The sequence below is a fragment of the Penicillium psychrosexuale genome, assembly GCF_028828465.1.
Source record: "Penicillium psychrosexuale strain IBT 29551 chromosome Unknown utg000002l, whole genome shotgun sequence".
Lineage (NCBI taxonomy): Eukaryota > Fungi > Ascomycota > Eurotiomycetes > Eurotiales > Aspergillaceae > Penicillium > Penicillium psychrosexuale.
The window spans coordinates 1,782,493-1,797,943 of record NW_026643187.1 but is presented as its reverse complement, the minus strand read 5'-3'; the positions used below and the strand labels follow the sequence as shown (position 1 = coordinate 1,797,943).

At 48.7% G+C, this 15,451-nt stretch overlaps 8 protein-coding genes across 8 annotated transcripts; 3 read left to right on the top strand and 5 right to left on the bottom strand.

The window, feature by feature from the left end:
- Positions 1 to 462: 462 nt before the first annotated feature.
- Positions 463 to 1,678, top strand: N7518_001825 (WD-repeat containing protein SWD2; the record flags this gene model as incomplete). The annotated part of the gene is made up of 3 exons (XM_057182753.1): positions 463 to 567; positions 624 to 849; positions 900 to 1,678. 3 exons carry the CDS (start codon positions 463 to 465, stop codon positions 1,676 to 1,678), a joined length of 1,110 nt encoding a protein of 369 aa, XP_057044203.1.
- A 190-nt stretch (positions 1,679 to 1,868) lies between these two features.
- Positions 1,869 to 3,578, bottom strand: N7518_001824 (uncharacterized protein; the record flags this gene model as incomplete). The annotated part of the gene is made up of 1 exon (XM_057182752.1): positions 1,869 to 3,578. The coding sequence occupies one exon, from the start codon at positions 3,576 to 3,578 to the stop codon at positions 1,869 to 1,871; it is 1,710 nt and encodes a 569-aa protein (XP_057044202.1).
- Positions 3,579 to 4,094: 516 nt separating this feature from the next.
- N7518_001823 (uncharacterized protein) lies at positions 4,095 to 4,479 on the bottom strand (the record flags this gene model as incomplete). Its single annotated transcript, XM_057182751.1, has 2 exons — positions 4,095 to 4,117; positions 4,167 to 4,479. The coding sequence occupies 2 exons, from the start codon at positions 4,477 to 4,479 to the stop codon at positions 4,095 to 4,097; spliced, it is 336 nt and encodes a 111-aa protein (XP_057044201.1).
- Positions 4,480 to 4,851: 372 nt separating this feature from the next.
- N7518_001822 (phosphotransferase family protein) lies at positions 4,852 to 6,207 on the bottom strand (the record flags this gene model as incomplete). Its single annotated transcript, XM_057182750.1, has 1 exon — positions 4,852 to 6,207. One exon carries the CDS (start codon positions 6,205 to 6,207, stop codon positions 4,852 to 4,854), a length of 1,356 nt encoding a protein of 451 aa, XP_057044200.1.
- Positions 6,208 to 7,516: 1,309 nt separating this feature from the next.
- On the bottom strand, positions 7,517 to 9,459 carry N7518_001821 (uncharacterized protein; the record flags this gene model as incomplete). The annotated part of the gene is made up of 7 exons (XM_057182749.1): positions 7,517 to 7,807; positions 7,867 to 8,477; positions 8,527 to 8,601; positions 8,650 to 8,690; positions 8,756 to 9,081; positions 9,135 to 9,329; positions 9,385 to 9,459. 7 exons carry the CDS (start codon positions 9,457 to 9,459, stop codon positions 7,517 to 7,519), a joined length of 1,614 nt encoding a protein of 537 aa, XP_057044199.1.
- A 308-nt stretch (positions 9,460 to 9,767) lies between these two features.
- N7518_001820 (uncharacterized protein) lies at positions 9,768 to 10,944 on the top strand (the record flags this gene model as incomplete). Its single annotated transcript, XM_057182748.1, has 2 exons — positions 9,768 to 9,853; positions 9,921 to 10,944. The coding sequence occupies 2 exons, from the start codon at positions 9,768 to 9,770 to the stop codon at positions 10,942 to 10,944; spliced, it is 1,110 nt and encodes a 369-aa protein (XP_057044198.1).
- A 133-nt stretch (positions 10,945 to 11,077) lies between these two features.
- N7518_001819 (DUF4112 domain-containing protein) lies at positions 11,078 to 12,003 on the bottom strand (the record flags this gene model as incomplete). Its single annotated transcript, XM_057182747.1, has 3 exons — positions 11,078 to 11,567; positions 11,634 to 11,848; positions 11,929 to 12,003. 3 exons carry the CDS (start codon positions 12,001 to 12,003, stop codon positions 11,078 to 11,080), a joined length of 780 nt encoding a protein of 259 aa, XP_057044197.1.
- Positions 12,004 to 12,726: 723 nt separating this feature from the next.
- Positions 12,727 to 15,337, top strand: N7518_001818 (decapping enzyme complex catalytic subunit DCP2; the record flags this gene model as incomplete). The annotated part of the gene is made up of 2 exons (XM_057182746.1): positions 12,727 to 12,742; positions 12,813 to 15,337. The coding sequence occupies 2 exons, from the start codon at positions 12,727 to 12,729 to the stop codon at positions 15,335 to 15,337; spliced, it is 2,541 nt and encodes an 846-aa protein (XP_057044196.1).
- Positions 15,338 to 15,451: the final 114 nt, after the last annotated feature.

Genomic DNA, 15,451 nt, shown 5'->3' with positions numbered 1-15,451 from the left:
AGGAATATCGGACCTGGACAAAATAAATGCGGCCAGTAGCGGAGATTCCACGGGATATGTGCAATTTATTGAGGCTGTATAGCCAAGTCGCAATTTGAAGTATAGGTGAGGAATATGAACGAATGCACAATATTTTCACCTAGGGCCAGATATTGCAGAGGTTGAGTCAAGACGCGCCCTGAGATAACCGTGGACATAAAAGCTTACATGCGGCGAACTGGGACTCGGTGAAACGCTCATTGGTCAATTGAGCCTGGGGCCTCCGGCGTCGGCCCCGGAATTATTATGTCAGCCGAGGCGGTGAGGCGCGCAAAAATACCCAGTCGCGGAGCTTCAATTTGGAGCTTATCAGTTCTATGTGGTTTTTTCCTCTTTTTCACGTTCCCGTCAAGCTCTTATTATTCGCAATCTGCAATTCCTTCATATAATATATCTTAAGGACCCTTCACTGACCATACCGCCATGGCTGAAAGCCAATCAACACCTCAGCAGGGTCCGGCCCCCGCCCAAGCTACCCTCAAGTCGCAGAAAATCACGGATATCATTGACACCTTCAGACCATCCAAGGTATGTCCAATTGAATGTTGGAACTGTGGCACCATTCTGATAACATTATTCTGTAGGGGTTCCACCCTTGTAAAAAAGACCCGTCCAAATACGTGACCTCTTTGGACTTTGATGACCAGGGCGACGTTCTGATCGGAGCCGGGAACGATGATAGTATGCATGTTTATGACGTGAAAGAGGGCAAATACAATAAATCGGTTGCCAGCAAGAAATACGGTGTTCATCTTGCGCGATTCACCCATCACTCTCGCCAGGTCCTTCACGCGAGTACCAAGATTGATAGTATGCGACTGAATGCCTTTGCTTTTGGCTACCCAGCTCACCATTGACAGATAATTTGCGGCTACTGGATCTTCACAACGAGGGATACATACGATATTTCACCGGCAATAACGACCAAGTAACTTGTCTGGCTCAATCCCCGGCCAGCGACGCCTTCATGTCGTGCTCCAAGGACGATACTGTGACATTGTGGGACCTGAATTCCAGGAACCCGCAGGGAAAGCTCAACCTTGCGACACCATACCTTGCTGCCTTTGACCCTTCGGGTACAGTCATTGCAATCGCCTCTCAATCCACAGCTTCAATCCTTCTTTACGACTTCCGCAACTTTGACAAGTCGCCCTTCTCCACCTTCGACCTTGCACAATACGAGGAGAGATTCACACCCTCAACACGGGGACGAGCATGGACTCGATTGGAGTTTTCCAATGATGGAAAATATTTGATGCTTGGAACGGACTACCATGGTCACTTTATTCTAGATGCCTTTGATGGTACACTCAAGGCTTTCCTAGAAGGCAAGAGTGGATCATCTGGTCGTGCTGCACCGGTGTCTACGACCGGCAAGCCGCTCGGACAAGGCGACGCTTGTTTCACTCCCGACGGTCGATACGTTATTGGAGGCAATGGTGATCAGCACGGCATGCTCGTGTGGGACTTGGGACAGATCTCCCGGGGGGCCATCACACTGCAGCCTTCGGCCAGGTTGTCTGCTCCAAATCGCGCGGCCATGGTGGAATACAACCCGCGTTACAATATGATCGCCAGTGCCGACAAGGAAATCATCTTCTATGTCCCTGACGACCACGGCAAATCTTCAGAGAAGTAAAAAAAATCTGATAGCGCGATGGAAAGGACCAAGTTCTCCGATTTTCTCTCAAACTCTCAGCCAATCGTTGTATAAAATATACTGCATGATTGGATGCCCAGCAGAACAATGGCGCCATGTTCAGAAATTGTCAAGGTCAAGAAAAGCGCCTTCTATCCCAACCGTCTAGCAGATGACCGAACCTCTATGCTTATACTTTTCGATCTTTGTCCTTGCCCACCAAACTTCGTGCCGTGTCACAGATCCAAACGTCAGGGCCTTTTAGGTCATCATCGCCTTTCCTGTTGTCCTCAACGGTGGCCTCGATTTGTTTGTCAATTGTGCGATTGCTGGAAATGGTCGTCAAACCGGTGACCCAACCGTACAAAAACACGCTCTGATTGATGTCCGATAGGCCTTGTCCAACTTCATGTACCACTGGATGAAGGCTACCTTGTGTCTTGGCCGCGTCAATGACTGGCTGGGCTGCAACCACTTTGATGGGTATTTTCCAATTTGTGGGCACCTGATAATCAGACAATTCTTGAAACTTCTGGAGAATAGCCTCACGATCGAGTTGTTCGTATGGTGGATCTCCCAGCAACATGCGAGTCCGGCTCTTCTCCGTCTCTGTCCCAATGATTCCGACAATTTCCCGGAAGCGCACTGCAGCCTCTGTCGTGGATACGAGCTCGCGACCATCCATAGCCGGCCAAAGCTCAGAAGTGAGCAGTGGTTTTTCCCGCTCAACTTCGATTTGTCGAACGATGGCTCTATGGAAATGGGGTGATGGCGGGATGTCCTTGATATGAGACAAGTCAGACACCAAGGCAAGGAGTAAAGTGCAGTCGACATTCAGAGTCGAAGTGAAGTTTTTGAACGGTTGAGGCAGCAGATGGTCTAGCCCGGTGCGAGTCTCTGCTGGCAGATTCCCCTGGCAGTCAACCCGAATACCATAGCTCCGCATCTCGTTCAAGACAGCATCAATTTCAGGAACACTTCCCTCTTCAATCTTAGGTATAACAACCCGTAGCCGAGGATGTTTATATTTAACGCGCGTAGCATCAGACGCCTTCTTTAAATCCCGGGCGAGCTTAATGAGCTCTAACTCATCATCGTCATCCTCATTCCCATCTTCATCAAAATTCTGCAAAATAGTCCGTCCTTTACCTCCGTCAGACCACTCATCATCATCACTATCACCCTCCCAGCCCTTCTTTGCCATCTCGAACAAAAGCCGGCTCTCCGAGACAGTAGACACCTTGATCCACTCCTCCCCATCGTCAGCCACAATATCCACAAACACACTCTTGCGCTTATCTTTGTTAGGCTGCTTCTCTGGCTGTGCAGCACCCTCACCCTTCCCCTTCCCTCTAGCACTCTTCCTCTCTGTCGCCTTCGTCTCCCCATCCCAGTAAAACCTTTTACCCAGCGCAACCAACCCAGAACAAGACCCGCTCGCGATCCTCCAGACGGCCTGGTAAAACGGCAAATTGGACGAGCGAAGCGCATGCACAAGCCGCATTTCCAAATCAGGATCACGCGACCCCGTCACCCCATCTTCCATTCGACTTGTTTCCGGTCCCGCGATTGTCCCTCCAATCGCCTCCTCGATCTGCCGTCCTAGCTTCTCCAGCATCCTCAGCTCGGAGGCTACGCTGCAGCGGAATTGGCGCACCTCGACAAGCTGTGGGTTCCGCAGCGTGGTCGCAAGGAGGGATTGGTAGGTGTCGATCTGGGAGAGTAGGTCGTTACATTCTTGGCTCAGCTGGGCTGAGAGGGTCGTGCTAGCCCTGGAGTTGGGTTCCGTTGTTTGGGGTTCTGGCTTTGCGGTGGCTGTGCTTGCGTTGTCGTTGTCGCTTTCTTTGTCGGAAATGGAGGATGGGTTTGCGGGGACGTGGGGGTGCGTCTCGGATGCCATTGTGTGTGCTTAGGCACTGGCTATATGCATGTGATGTTTGAAGATGGTGATATTGCCTTGCATATGCAGGTGAGGCGTCTGCTAAGGTCGTTGTATGTGTTGTTTGAGAGTCGGAGCTGTTGTTTTGATGGTTTGTGGGGCAAGTGCGATAAGACTGCTTTTATCGGTTCTTATGGAGTCAAAACATTTCAAGATCCTTTTCAGCTTGGAATTATGGCATACTGAAATGAATCAATTTATATATTGCAGGACGAGAGAGACTGGGGCTCCCGAGAGCCTCAAGTGGACCTCCGGATGACTCAAAAATCCAGGGCGCCTTCCAACCTTAGTTACCTAGAAGGTTCTGGCTCTAAGACTAAGAAATGAAAAAACAACACCTACAAAGACAAACAAGCCCCATTCAAAAGGTTCTCAATATAACATCTCGAATATCATCTAGGCCAAATACATCGGGTTATTGGTAAACCGATTTGACAATTACTACTAAGGATTCTAGACTGTTGGCAGTAGGTATGGCTAGTGCTCGAGATAAATTCGCTCTGTATGTACATGTATCTATATACACATATATATCCAAATCCAAACAACTCGTATTGACGTATTTGTTCTTCTTGTTCTGCAGTCGTTTCGCACGGCTAGAACAGGCTGCCGCCGCCAAGAGGGCCTTGTCTGCTTCAGATAGTGTTTCTTTGATCCCTTCTATGGCTATGAAAGACTTTAGTTCTTCCTTGGCCCTTTCGACTTGTTCGTCGGTTGGTGCACTGTTTCGGATAAAGCCAATGACGATATCTCCGCTTCGGGGGTTATCAACCCAGTCTGGAACGTTTGCCAACGACTCGCGATTGTGGCGGTAGTAGCTGAGGATGGATGCGAAGCTCTCGCGAGCCTGTTGGTCACTCATGGCCAAGGTGATCGGATAGGCAAGTTTGTTCAGATATGAGATAACTTCATAACATAAGCATAGATCATCTAGTATTGGGTTCCGAATTTAGTTACCTTTTTCAGTAATTGTCGATGCTGTCAGAAAGGAAATTTGGCATTCAGTTGCAGCAGGGTAAAGAGGGGAAGAGGATTAAGTACGGAGTACATACATAATGTATTGAGGAACCCTGCTGACAAGTCAGGCTCAGCCTTGCATATTATCCAATGAGCGCTTTACCGTTCGTCTGAGCGCTGACTATCTTTCTAAGCCTTTTAGGTCGTAGAATCAATCGTTCGCGGAGGGCACCATTTATTGAATCGAAGCACAACTCCATGCCAGATAAATACACAATCATAACTCAAGAAGCTCATCAATTGGATAGTGATCATCGAAACTCTCTTCATCCTTGGTCTTGAGCGTCACAAGCTCGTTCATTTCTTGCTGTTGTTCTTGGTCCAAAAGCTGAATACGGTCATCAAGAGAAGTAAAGGTACCATAATACCGATGATCGATGAATGTCCAATAGATCTCATCGAACATGGAGCTGTACCTTGCTGCTAAACAGACCCAAAATAACCCAGTCTTCATGGAGTCTTCCATGCGTGGAGACAGGCGCTGTGACTCGGAGAGGAGTTGTTGTTCTATCAACTTGCTTTCATGGTCGCCTAGTACTCCCAAAAAGGCACGAAGCCTGGGAGAATACCGAGTTAGAAACAGGTTGAGATCACCCTCCCAGTCCTCGGGGCTTTGCAACAAGAGCCACCAAGGAGCTACCCATGTAAACTCAGCAGGTGCAGCATATGTAAACTCCCAGTCAATAACCCCCGAGGCACGGGAAGAATCGAGATCTATTAGGATATTTGAAGGACGAAGGTCGTCACAATATAGCCGAAAGGGCCCTTGTGGATGCTCGGTGCAGAGTTTCTTTGTAATATCCAGGAACAAACAACGTGCAGTGAATTTCCTCCGGCAGTCCTCCTCGCTGCTAACAGCATCTCGTTGCTGTAGCCGAAGATGGGAGAGATGCTGCATAGCAAGCGATTGGAAGTAGTCTGTGGCTGACCTGAAGGTGTGCGAGGGGAAGACTTCTTCGGGTAAATTTGCAGACACCATTAACTCATTCATGTTGAAGGTCAGAGGTCGCCTGGTGATAGAGAAACCCCTTTCATTCTCTTCGAGCGCACCAATAGAATCAAATTCGTGTTTGGAAAGCTCCAGAACAAGCGCGGCCATTTCGCGATAAGCCCGCTTCAAGCCCCGATCGCTTATTTGCGGGTTCAGGACTGGTCTTCCCTTTGAATGAGGATCTTTGAGGAGTTGCGATAATGGTACTCCTTCGAGAAATGACATAACAATGTAAGGCCCCGCCCAGCAGATATCGGAACCGAACACTTCAGGAATAGTTATCGAAGTATTCTCGCGTATGTATCTCATTGTTGCAACTTCGATTTGGACTTTCTCCCTGCGGAGGATAGCCCTTCCAAGGGCAGCGAAACGAACAATGACATCTGGTCCATCATCATATCTGACCCGATAGCATATATTGAAAGCACCACTTTTCCATAGACACGCAGATAAAATTTCACCCGGTCGATGCTTCTTAGCAAGCTGCATAGACAAAATTTCCGGGCTTCGGCTTGACCAAAGTTTCAACCAAGCAGCAGCCTTCTGTTCATTTTTCTTTTCAACAATATTATCGAAATCCATAGTTAGATTGTTTGTAGTTGCAAGATAAATGAGAATGATACCAGACAGTGATAGTCAAAGATTGATAGTCAAAGAATGGGGTTCTGTCGTAACAAAAGGGGTTGTTTTGGATTCGGACTGTAGCATAACTCAGCGAGACCACTTCCCTCGGTCAGAAGTTCACATCCCATCTTACTGATGAGGCCAATAATATGTGTTGCTTCATTGAATTCCCCCTACACTTCAACTTCGTAATTAAATGTCAGCACGGCGACGATTGTTGACAATCTCGCGAAACCCGATGACTATGTAGTTATGTAACTAACTAACGTAATTCCCAAGCGAGCTGCGCAGCGCAGAACACATAGTAAAATCGATAAATTATAACATGGTATTTCAACAACCAACGCTTTTATTTAATTTCATTACTGGCCGATAGGAATTGATAAGCATTTATAGTATCAAATATCAATTTTGAATAAATCGAAAACTTGCATTGTTATGGTATCGAAAAATACATCGCTGAACCCTAGAAATATATATTTCTGAGTCATTACTCATTCACTAGTTTATTAAATCCCTCCAAACCCTCATAAGTGGCTAGATATCATATTAAAAGCATTAGGCTAGAAGGAAAAGCTCATATAGATAACCGTTGTTGAGATATCAGGTTGTAATTTATCACATTTACTATGTGTTTTGGAGATGGCGGGTCGTATGTGGTGGCGGCTCGTATGTGAATTGAGCATCACCCCAGGAATGAAAAACGAGTTGCGAGATGTTTGAGCACTAGGAGATTGTATACTATGGTGTGGTCTATGTGATCCCTATGCTTGCTAGCTGACCCTCCTGGATGGTTGGTGTTGTTGTGTCGTTCTCGTCTTGCCTGCATGGCCAGGCTGCCCATCGTGCATTTCCCTCTTCAATAGCTATATAGTTATGTAAGGATGGATGAAATTACTCCATACGCCAAAATATGTACTATCTCCTATATAGTTACCGAGCTCCGAGAAGTGCTACATGTATAGTTGAATCCTCTGTATTCCTTCGCTATCTTATTGGCCTGGGGAGATGACGATCTGAGAATTAGCCAAGCAACACGATATAAGCCAATAATATAAATAAAAAGCGAGCTAGGAGAACTAAGTATTTGACATAAGTGTGAAGCAAAGACCAACGCCATGACATGCTTGCATCCTTGCCTTGGAGGCAGGTTGTACATTAAGTGAAATGACAACCCCATCAATCTACCAGATGTCTGGCCCTGATCGGCTTTTACACTAACCAGGGAAAACAACCGTAATAAAAAAAAGACGGGTCAATGTTCAGTCTAATCCTTGTCCTTGCCGGTGAGTCTCTGTCTCTCATTTGAATTGCGAGGAGACTCTTCATCATCGGACCACCTCTCAGCATCCTCTTCACCGACTGCGAATATTGTCTCCTCGTCGAGTGACTCACGATGGCGGGGCGCCGAGGAGAAGGGCTTGGGAGGAACTGGGGAGAGGTCACGGCCCTCGGCGGCTGAGCTGCCAGGATAATCCGGGGGAGCGTCATAGGCATCTTCTTCATCCAAACCACTGCCGAATGATCGAATCTCGAATCCATCGTCGTCTTGAGCAAGCTATAAGGGGTGTTAGCATCTCGATTCTGCTCTTGTTCATGTAGGGAAGAGCTCCATACCTCATCACTCATGGCGAAGCGGCGGTTGTTGACAGTTGGTCGCCACAGATAAGCCACAAATGCGATATCGAACAAGTAAACCAGGTTTAACCAGCCATCAAGAACGAACCATCTCGCCTTCCAGTGTTCGGGCACAAAGCTGGCGTCACTGCGTCCAGCGAAAGCGAATGAGTTGATGAAGAAGAAACCAAAGATCACAATGATGCTGCCGAGGATGCACCACCACAGCTTCTTGTACATCATCGCCTTGGTCTTTTGCTTTCTGTCAATAAGATCCTTCATCGTTGCGTTCAGGGAATTCAAGGTCCACACGTAGAAAGCTGTCAAGGTTCCGGCAAGGGGCAGAACAATCAGAAGCACTAGAGGACCGGCGCTATCAGGGGTGATCGAAAGACTGGCAACCGAGTAGACGACCGCGAAAACAAAGTGACCAATGGCCAAAATGCGAACATAGATCATGGTACGGCCCAATGAATGCTTGACCACGCCGTAGCCCATGCAGACAATTAGGAGGAGGAAGAAAGAGAAAGCATTTCTGCCCGCATTGAGTACTGCTACAATGACCATGAGGGCCTTTGCGCCGCCATTCAGACCATGGCGGTTTTGGTATTCTAGAAAAATCAGATGAAGTCAAGCAAGGAATCAATTGTTGTCTCTTACCATAGAATCCCCACGTCATCAGCTGCTCGACGATCAGGAACACCACAATTGCGGTGATATAGTTTTGGACGGGCACTATCCAGTATTAGCATGGCTCGGATGGTAGAAGGGAACCCAACATACAAATGTCATAACGGTTCTGCACGTAAAGGAAGGCCCAAAATCTGAAGTTACGCGTAAGCATTTACTCCAAAACCTATCGAGTCCGTCGATTTTGCAAGTTACATACGCTCCAATAACAGCGTACACGATCGTCAAGGCCCCATAAAATGGAAGCTTTGCGATTTGTGCAGCGGGAAGTTCGCCGTATGAGTTTCGGAAGGTAACCACTGCTTTGTAATCCTGCCCGGAGTATGCATACGTGCTAACGCAGTAGAATCCAGTCTTTCTGACAGGGTATTTCACGGCGTCGGGGTTGTTGAGGTGGATTGCTTTCGATATGATAGGGCTTTTGGAGACGTCAGTGGCATTGCTGGTGAGAACAAAAGAGCCGAGCTGTTCTTGAGTGCATATTTTTGCCTCAACATTGGAGGCATCGCAAATTGTTTCCTTGACCTAAATCCAATAATTAGCCGCGTCGGTCGTGCCCATGAAGTTGACAGACATACCTCAGCATCGCCGGACCGGTATTGGCCAATCAATCCCTCATCGGACCATTCGAAGATTACCAAACTAGCCAAAGGATCACTTTCCTGAGCTTCCGACTTGGTAAATTTCACCAAAATGAAGGGATCAACATCTCCTCCCCAAGCCTTGCGACTGTACATCCCTGAGCATCGTTGTCGGTGCGCATCATCGGATTTCTGCAGAACAACGTTAGACTCTGACAATTTCCCATAGTGGAGTGCAGGGACATACTAGTTCAGCATCATTAGCAAGCGCATAGCTTGCCAATAGGGCCGTCAAGCCCAATGTCTGGAGCCAGCCCTTCATGGCGACCGTAGAGTTGAAGCGAGACTATGCTCCGAGATTCAGGAAGAGGCCTTTAAGACCACACAGCATCAAATAAAGGAATATGAGCAAGAATAAAGAGAGCCGAATATAGTAAGGCGTGTTTAGAAAAAGGGTTGTAAGGCTAAGGTGTTCTTTAACCCGATGGCCCTAAACCGGGGAAGCCGCGCGTGGCCATTATCTAAGCGGGCACCGCCACCATTTTTTAGTTTCCAGCTTTGGTCGCCTTTTTTTTTCAATGTCGAGTCCAGAGTCCAGGTTTAATAGCCCAATACTTTACAGCAGTCATTATGCCAGCAAAGGAACTGAGCAAGTCATGCATGGAATGCAAGGATGCAGAATTCGACCTCATTGCCCGGAAGAGGCAGCTTTGCAGGTATGCGACAAGTCGACAATCTACAACCCCTCCAGCTCATAGTTTCTGACTTAATTTTTTTTTCTAGCTCATGCTTTAGGCGCTTCATAGCACACAAAGTTCAGTCGCGCTTGAGTGTCTATAGAGCTTTTGGCCTGGATGGCCCTAAAACCCAGTTGCTTCTGCCTGTGTCTTTTGGTGTTTCCTCCTCGGTCTTGTTGCATATATTGAATACCGATCGACAACATCGCCTGGACAATGGACGCCCGCTGGGATACGACTTCAAGATCCTGATCATCGAACCTTCGACTGTTGCGGCTACAGGCGTTCCATTCGATAAGAACTACGAAGCTCTTGAAAAGAATTTCCCGATGCACACTATCAGTCGGATACCTTTTCATAGCATCTTCGACCATGTCCCGGAAGTGGAAGATATCATGCAGGAATATGCAGGATCAAAATTCACAGATGACAGCGCTCGGTCGAATGAAGACCGCTTAGCTGCCTTCCGTGCATCTATTTCCACCCCCACTTCTAGGGCCGACGTTGACACCGTCTTGCTGACCAGATTGATCGTTGAATTTGCGAAAAAGTCTGGCTGTGAATCTGTGATTTGGGGTGACTCGGACAGCCGTCTGGCAGCGAAAGCACTTGCGGGTGTCGCCAAGGGACGTGGGGCTTCCCTCACCTGGCAGGTATCTGACGGCATGTCTCCTTGGGACGTGCGGTTCGAGTACCCGCTCCGTGATCTGTATAAGGCTGAGTTACTTCAATATGCGAGCGTCTGTGCCGAGCTCTCTGATATCGTCATACCTGATCAACCGCCCTCCGAAAATGTCCTTACCAAGAACCTCTCTATTGACGAGTTGATGCTGCGATATGTCCAGAACCAAGGTGCAAAGTATCCAGGTGTCATGGCGAATGTGGCCAGAACTGCGAACAAGCTGAACCCCTCCACGTCTGATAATGCACCAACGTGTGCTCTTTGTGCTAGCCTGGTGGGAAATGTTCAGGGTAATTCCGGAGTTACTGTTGCGAATCAGGCAGAGGATAACCACAGCTCTCAATTCTGCTACGGATGTATGAGGTCTCGACCAGGGGAGCTTTGCTGAAGACAAACATTCTTGATTCGTGACAAAATTAAATGAACTAACTAACGGCGAACATCCCGCATTACCTAAAATAATCGACAAACAATCTTGGGGTATCTGGAATTACGATTTCAATATATTCATGCACCATGCATTACCTCGCTCCACCTCGCTCCAAATCATGTTCTGGATGATCCGCACCGCCGAACCATCTGCCAAATGACTTGTTCCGGGACTGTTTGGCCGGCTGGGGGGCATCGTTGCCCCTTCCCCCATGACCTGAAGGTCGCACATCGTCATAGGCCGGTGGACGGCCACCCACGACTCCATCTTCTTGTCTGTCAAATGTATCGGGAAGACTGTTGTCGACTTCCACTACTCGGTCCTGCCTTCTTTCGCCCTGCCGCGAGGCCGCCTTGGCACCCTTTTGGCGCAGATGAGTTTCGAGAATGACTGCATTTCGGGTATTCGCTTTGTACACTGCATCGGCAAGATCACCAATGAAGGGGACGAGGCCAAGGACGAAGTCGAGAATCACATTGATCAACATCTTCATGCGCAAAGCAGCAGGAAGTCCACCTTCAATTCCTTCGCAAGATTTCACAACCATCATCGCGAGCGCAGCATCGCCAATATCGCCAATGCTGTTGTTCACTTGTTAGAATTGGTCTCCTCCCGGTGCAAGTGTGATAGATCCTGGTGAAACTCACAATGGAATTAGTCCAATCACACTTCCCCAGCCGAAGCGGATTCCGCACAAACTGAAAAGAGCATAGTCCAGCTGGTAAGCTCTGCGTTTGACCTTGGTCAGGACCTTGGCATCATGCTCAGAGAGCCCCGGCGGGATGGCCTTGCGACGCTTTTGAGTCTTTTTTCCAAATGTACGACCGAGGCGTGAAGCAGGAACTTCTTCGAAGTAGGGGTCCTGGGTAGATAGAAAATATTGGGTCAGCCTGATCTCCCTTCGCAAAACCAAATGAATGTCGGTCGGTCAAGTGGACTCACCTCAGTACCGAAATGATTCTTAGCGGTTTCACCTAGCACCTTTTTGCTAATCAGAGACACTAGAATTTTCGACATCTTTGTTTTAGATCAACCGTGAGGTAAAAGTAGTTGCAGAAATTGAAATCTTCACGGGAGAAGGGCTGAAGAAATAGACGAATGTTGAGCAAGGGCAACTAAAATAAACAATGCACATATAGCCTTTGATCCTTTCAGGCCCTAAACGCTTCCTGGTTGGATAGATAGGTGTTTCGGTAGGCGCTCGTTTCACCTATATTCAGCGAAGACAAAGGGCGCGTAAGGATATTTGAGGAAGGTGCTTGACTTTGAAACGAGGAGGATTAATATAGCAATTCCCAAAAAACACCAGGAGATCAACAGTCAGGTAGCGCGACAACACGTCATAACCCGAGAATCTTGGAACCCACAGCACAGCCACATTCATATGTGGCACATTATTTTGGTTCATCACCGCCACACATTACCTTAGTCACCCGATCACCATCTTGGGCAGCTCAGATCATTGCTCTGCTTCCCAACACCTCAACTCTTTTCTCTGACTTGATTGGAACCTCGACTGCTTTCGCATACTGTACTTCCTGCTGAGATTATTCTCCGCCATATTCCATTCACCATATCCACACAGCCCTGGGTTGGTCCACCCTCCCTGGAAGCTGTTCCCTCCACCCTGTTGCTTGCTTATTTCGACCGTTTGCGCTGTCGGATTGAGTGAGCAGTTATTTCTCAGCCAACAAGGGTTTGAAATGCCAGAGTCTACCTACCGATATGATCGAAACAAATATGCGGTTAGAAGATTGTGAGTGCCTGGTTGATCGATCGGGATGACGACGGGCTGCTGACTGAGGCCGGTGGGCCGTTGCTAACAGGGCTGGATGATTTGTGCGTCCGTTTCATTATCAATCTTCCGCGCGAGGAGCTTGAGTCGGTTGAACGGATATGTTTTCAAGTTGAAGAAGCACAATGGTTCTACGAAGACTTCATTCGTCCGCTTGACCCCGCGCTACCGTCAATGAACTTGAAGACATTTGCTATGCGCATTTTCCAACATTGCCCGCTTATGTCGTCATGGTCTCATTACCATCATTTGGCTGCCTTTCAAGAATTCCTTGATTACAAGACGCGCGTGCCGGTCCGCGGTGCAATCATGTTGAACCAAGATATGGACGAGGTTGTTTTGGTTAAGGGCTGGAAGAAGGGCGCCAACTGGAGTTTTCCCCGTGGTAAAATCAACAAGGGCGAAAAGGATCTTGATTGTGCTATTCGTGAGGTCTATGAAGAGACTGGGTTCGATGTTCGGGAGGCCAACTTGGTTAAAAACGACGACGATGTTAAATACATTGAGATTACGATGAGAGAGCAGCATATGCGACTCTACGTCTTTCGAGGTGTGCTCCGTGATACTTACTTTGAACCGCGTACCCGAAAGGAAATCAGCAAGATTGAGTGGTACAAGCTTTCAGAGCTGCCAACGCTGAAGAAAAATAAACAGCACGATGAAGGACTTGCAGTCGCAAATGCGAACAAGTTCTACATGGTTGCCCCGTTTCTCAGCCCACTGAAAAGGTGGATAGCGCAGCAGAAGAAGCTTGATGCGAGAGCAAATCAAGTTGCACAGGCTGAGGGATATCTTTCTATGGATGAGAATGGCCCTAACAATGGCACTCCAGGGATGTCCCTCGCAGAAATGGCCATTCCAAGTGATCTTCCTGAGGTGACCTCAGCGCAAGATGCTTCGGATCACCTCAAACGCCTTTTGAACATCTGCGCCGCACCGGCGCAAGCTAATACACCAGGCCCCGAGCCAGCTCGGGCTTCTGTCGTTGACCCATCCAAGGCGAGTGGGCTCCTTGCCTTGTTGCAGCGTGGGCGTCAAGAGATATCCCCTCGGGATTCTCTCAGTAATGCTATGGCGCCACCTAATGCATCTCAGTCCAACGTCCAATCTGCAGAACAACGGCCTCATGTGGGTCCTAATTTCTTCCCCGGCTTCCCTCAGCAGCAGCAGAACATGGGTCCGTCTCCTTTCATGCGGCAGAACTCGACACCATTCCACACCGTCCCATCCCAACCTCATATCCAGCACTTCTTGAATGGCCCACAAGCTCTTCCCGGTAATGCATTCCCGACTAGTGCGCCTAATTGGTATCCTAAACCTAACGCGATACCACAATTCCCCCAAACCACCACTATGTCTCAATATCAGCACCATAATCAGCCTCCTATGGCCCCTGGCGTTCTGAACCCGAGCCATATGCCCGCACCGTTTCAACGGACAGGAGACCCTGAGTTTTCTGAATCCGCTCAGTTATCTCAAACCCGGGGCCCAGTCGTTCCACCGGCGAGCAAATTGCCTCCACCGAAGCTCACAAGCCATTCCCTGGCGCTCTTGGAAGCCTTCAAGGTTAAGACCCCCAAGGGCCCGGGTCCAGCGAAGTTGGCGGCTCCCATGCAGGGCTCTTCTCACGCGCGTAAGACGTCTCAGCACCAGGATAGTCTTTTGGGTTTGCTCAAGGGTGCGCAAACTGCCCGCGTTTCTGAACCAGCGGAATTGTTAGGCAATCCCGTTGTACCCTCTGCGGCGCCTTCAGAGAAGCAGATTCTTCAGCGTCCTCGCGATCACCAACCCACGCACCAGACTGCCGCAACGAGAAGCCTTCCGGGAGCAGGTCAGACATCGGCTACCGTGTCTGGACCGTTGAATGTGCCACAATTTGAGACATATGGCAAACCACCTAAGTCAAACACTGGAACAAACCGAAAGAACCACGTGAATCGGCGAGAGCAACCCCAGCTCCAGCAGCTATCGTCACCGATTACCATTCTATCGCGACCCCATTCTGCCAAACGGGAGATATCCTCGTCGAGACCCGTTGCACAAGCAACCCAGGTTCTGCCTGCGAAAATACCCGAGGCGCCTGAGCCTATCAGGAATTTCCAGCCGCAGATTCTGCGTCGGTCAGAAAAACCCGGGTATGAAGCATTAATGGCCACAGCTCCTCAGACAGAAGCTATTGAACGCAAATTGAGTTTGCCAGGTGTTGGGATCGATACCCAGGGCCTAGCCGCACAGGGCAACTTTGACCGTCGACCGAGTCAAACTGCTGAGCAGAAAGCTTCACTTTTGTCTCTCTTTAGTAAAGCGCCTGTCTCTCCGTCGCCCGTTTCTACGACCGCGTTCGACTCCCGAGCTGTCAACCAGCAGCCGGCAGCATTCTCGGGTTTTGTCAGCCCAATTTCGTCCCGCAATCGTCCGAGCAGCGGTGATTCTATTTCTCGGCATGGTACGCCATCCGATGCTGGCGCACACACCAATAGTCAGCAGGTTTCTTCTCCGAGCAACAAGGCGTTCTTGCTTGGGTTCTTGGAGGGAGTGGCCAAGGGCAATAAGTAGCTCCGTGGTCGGCCGGTTACAAGCTTACCTAGGTGGCTTTGCAGTAGCCCCTAGATAGGCACATGTGACATACATAGGAATAGTGTAGTATTGGAACCAATTATTTTTTTACAC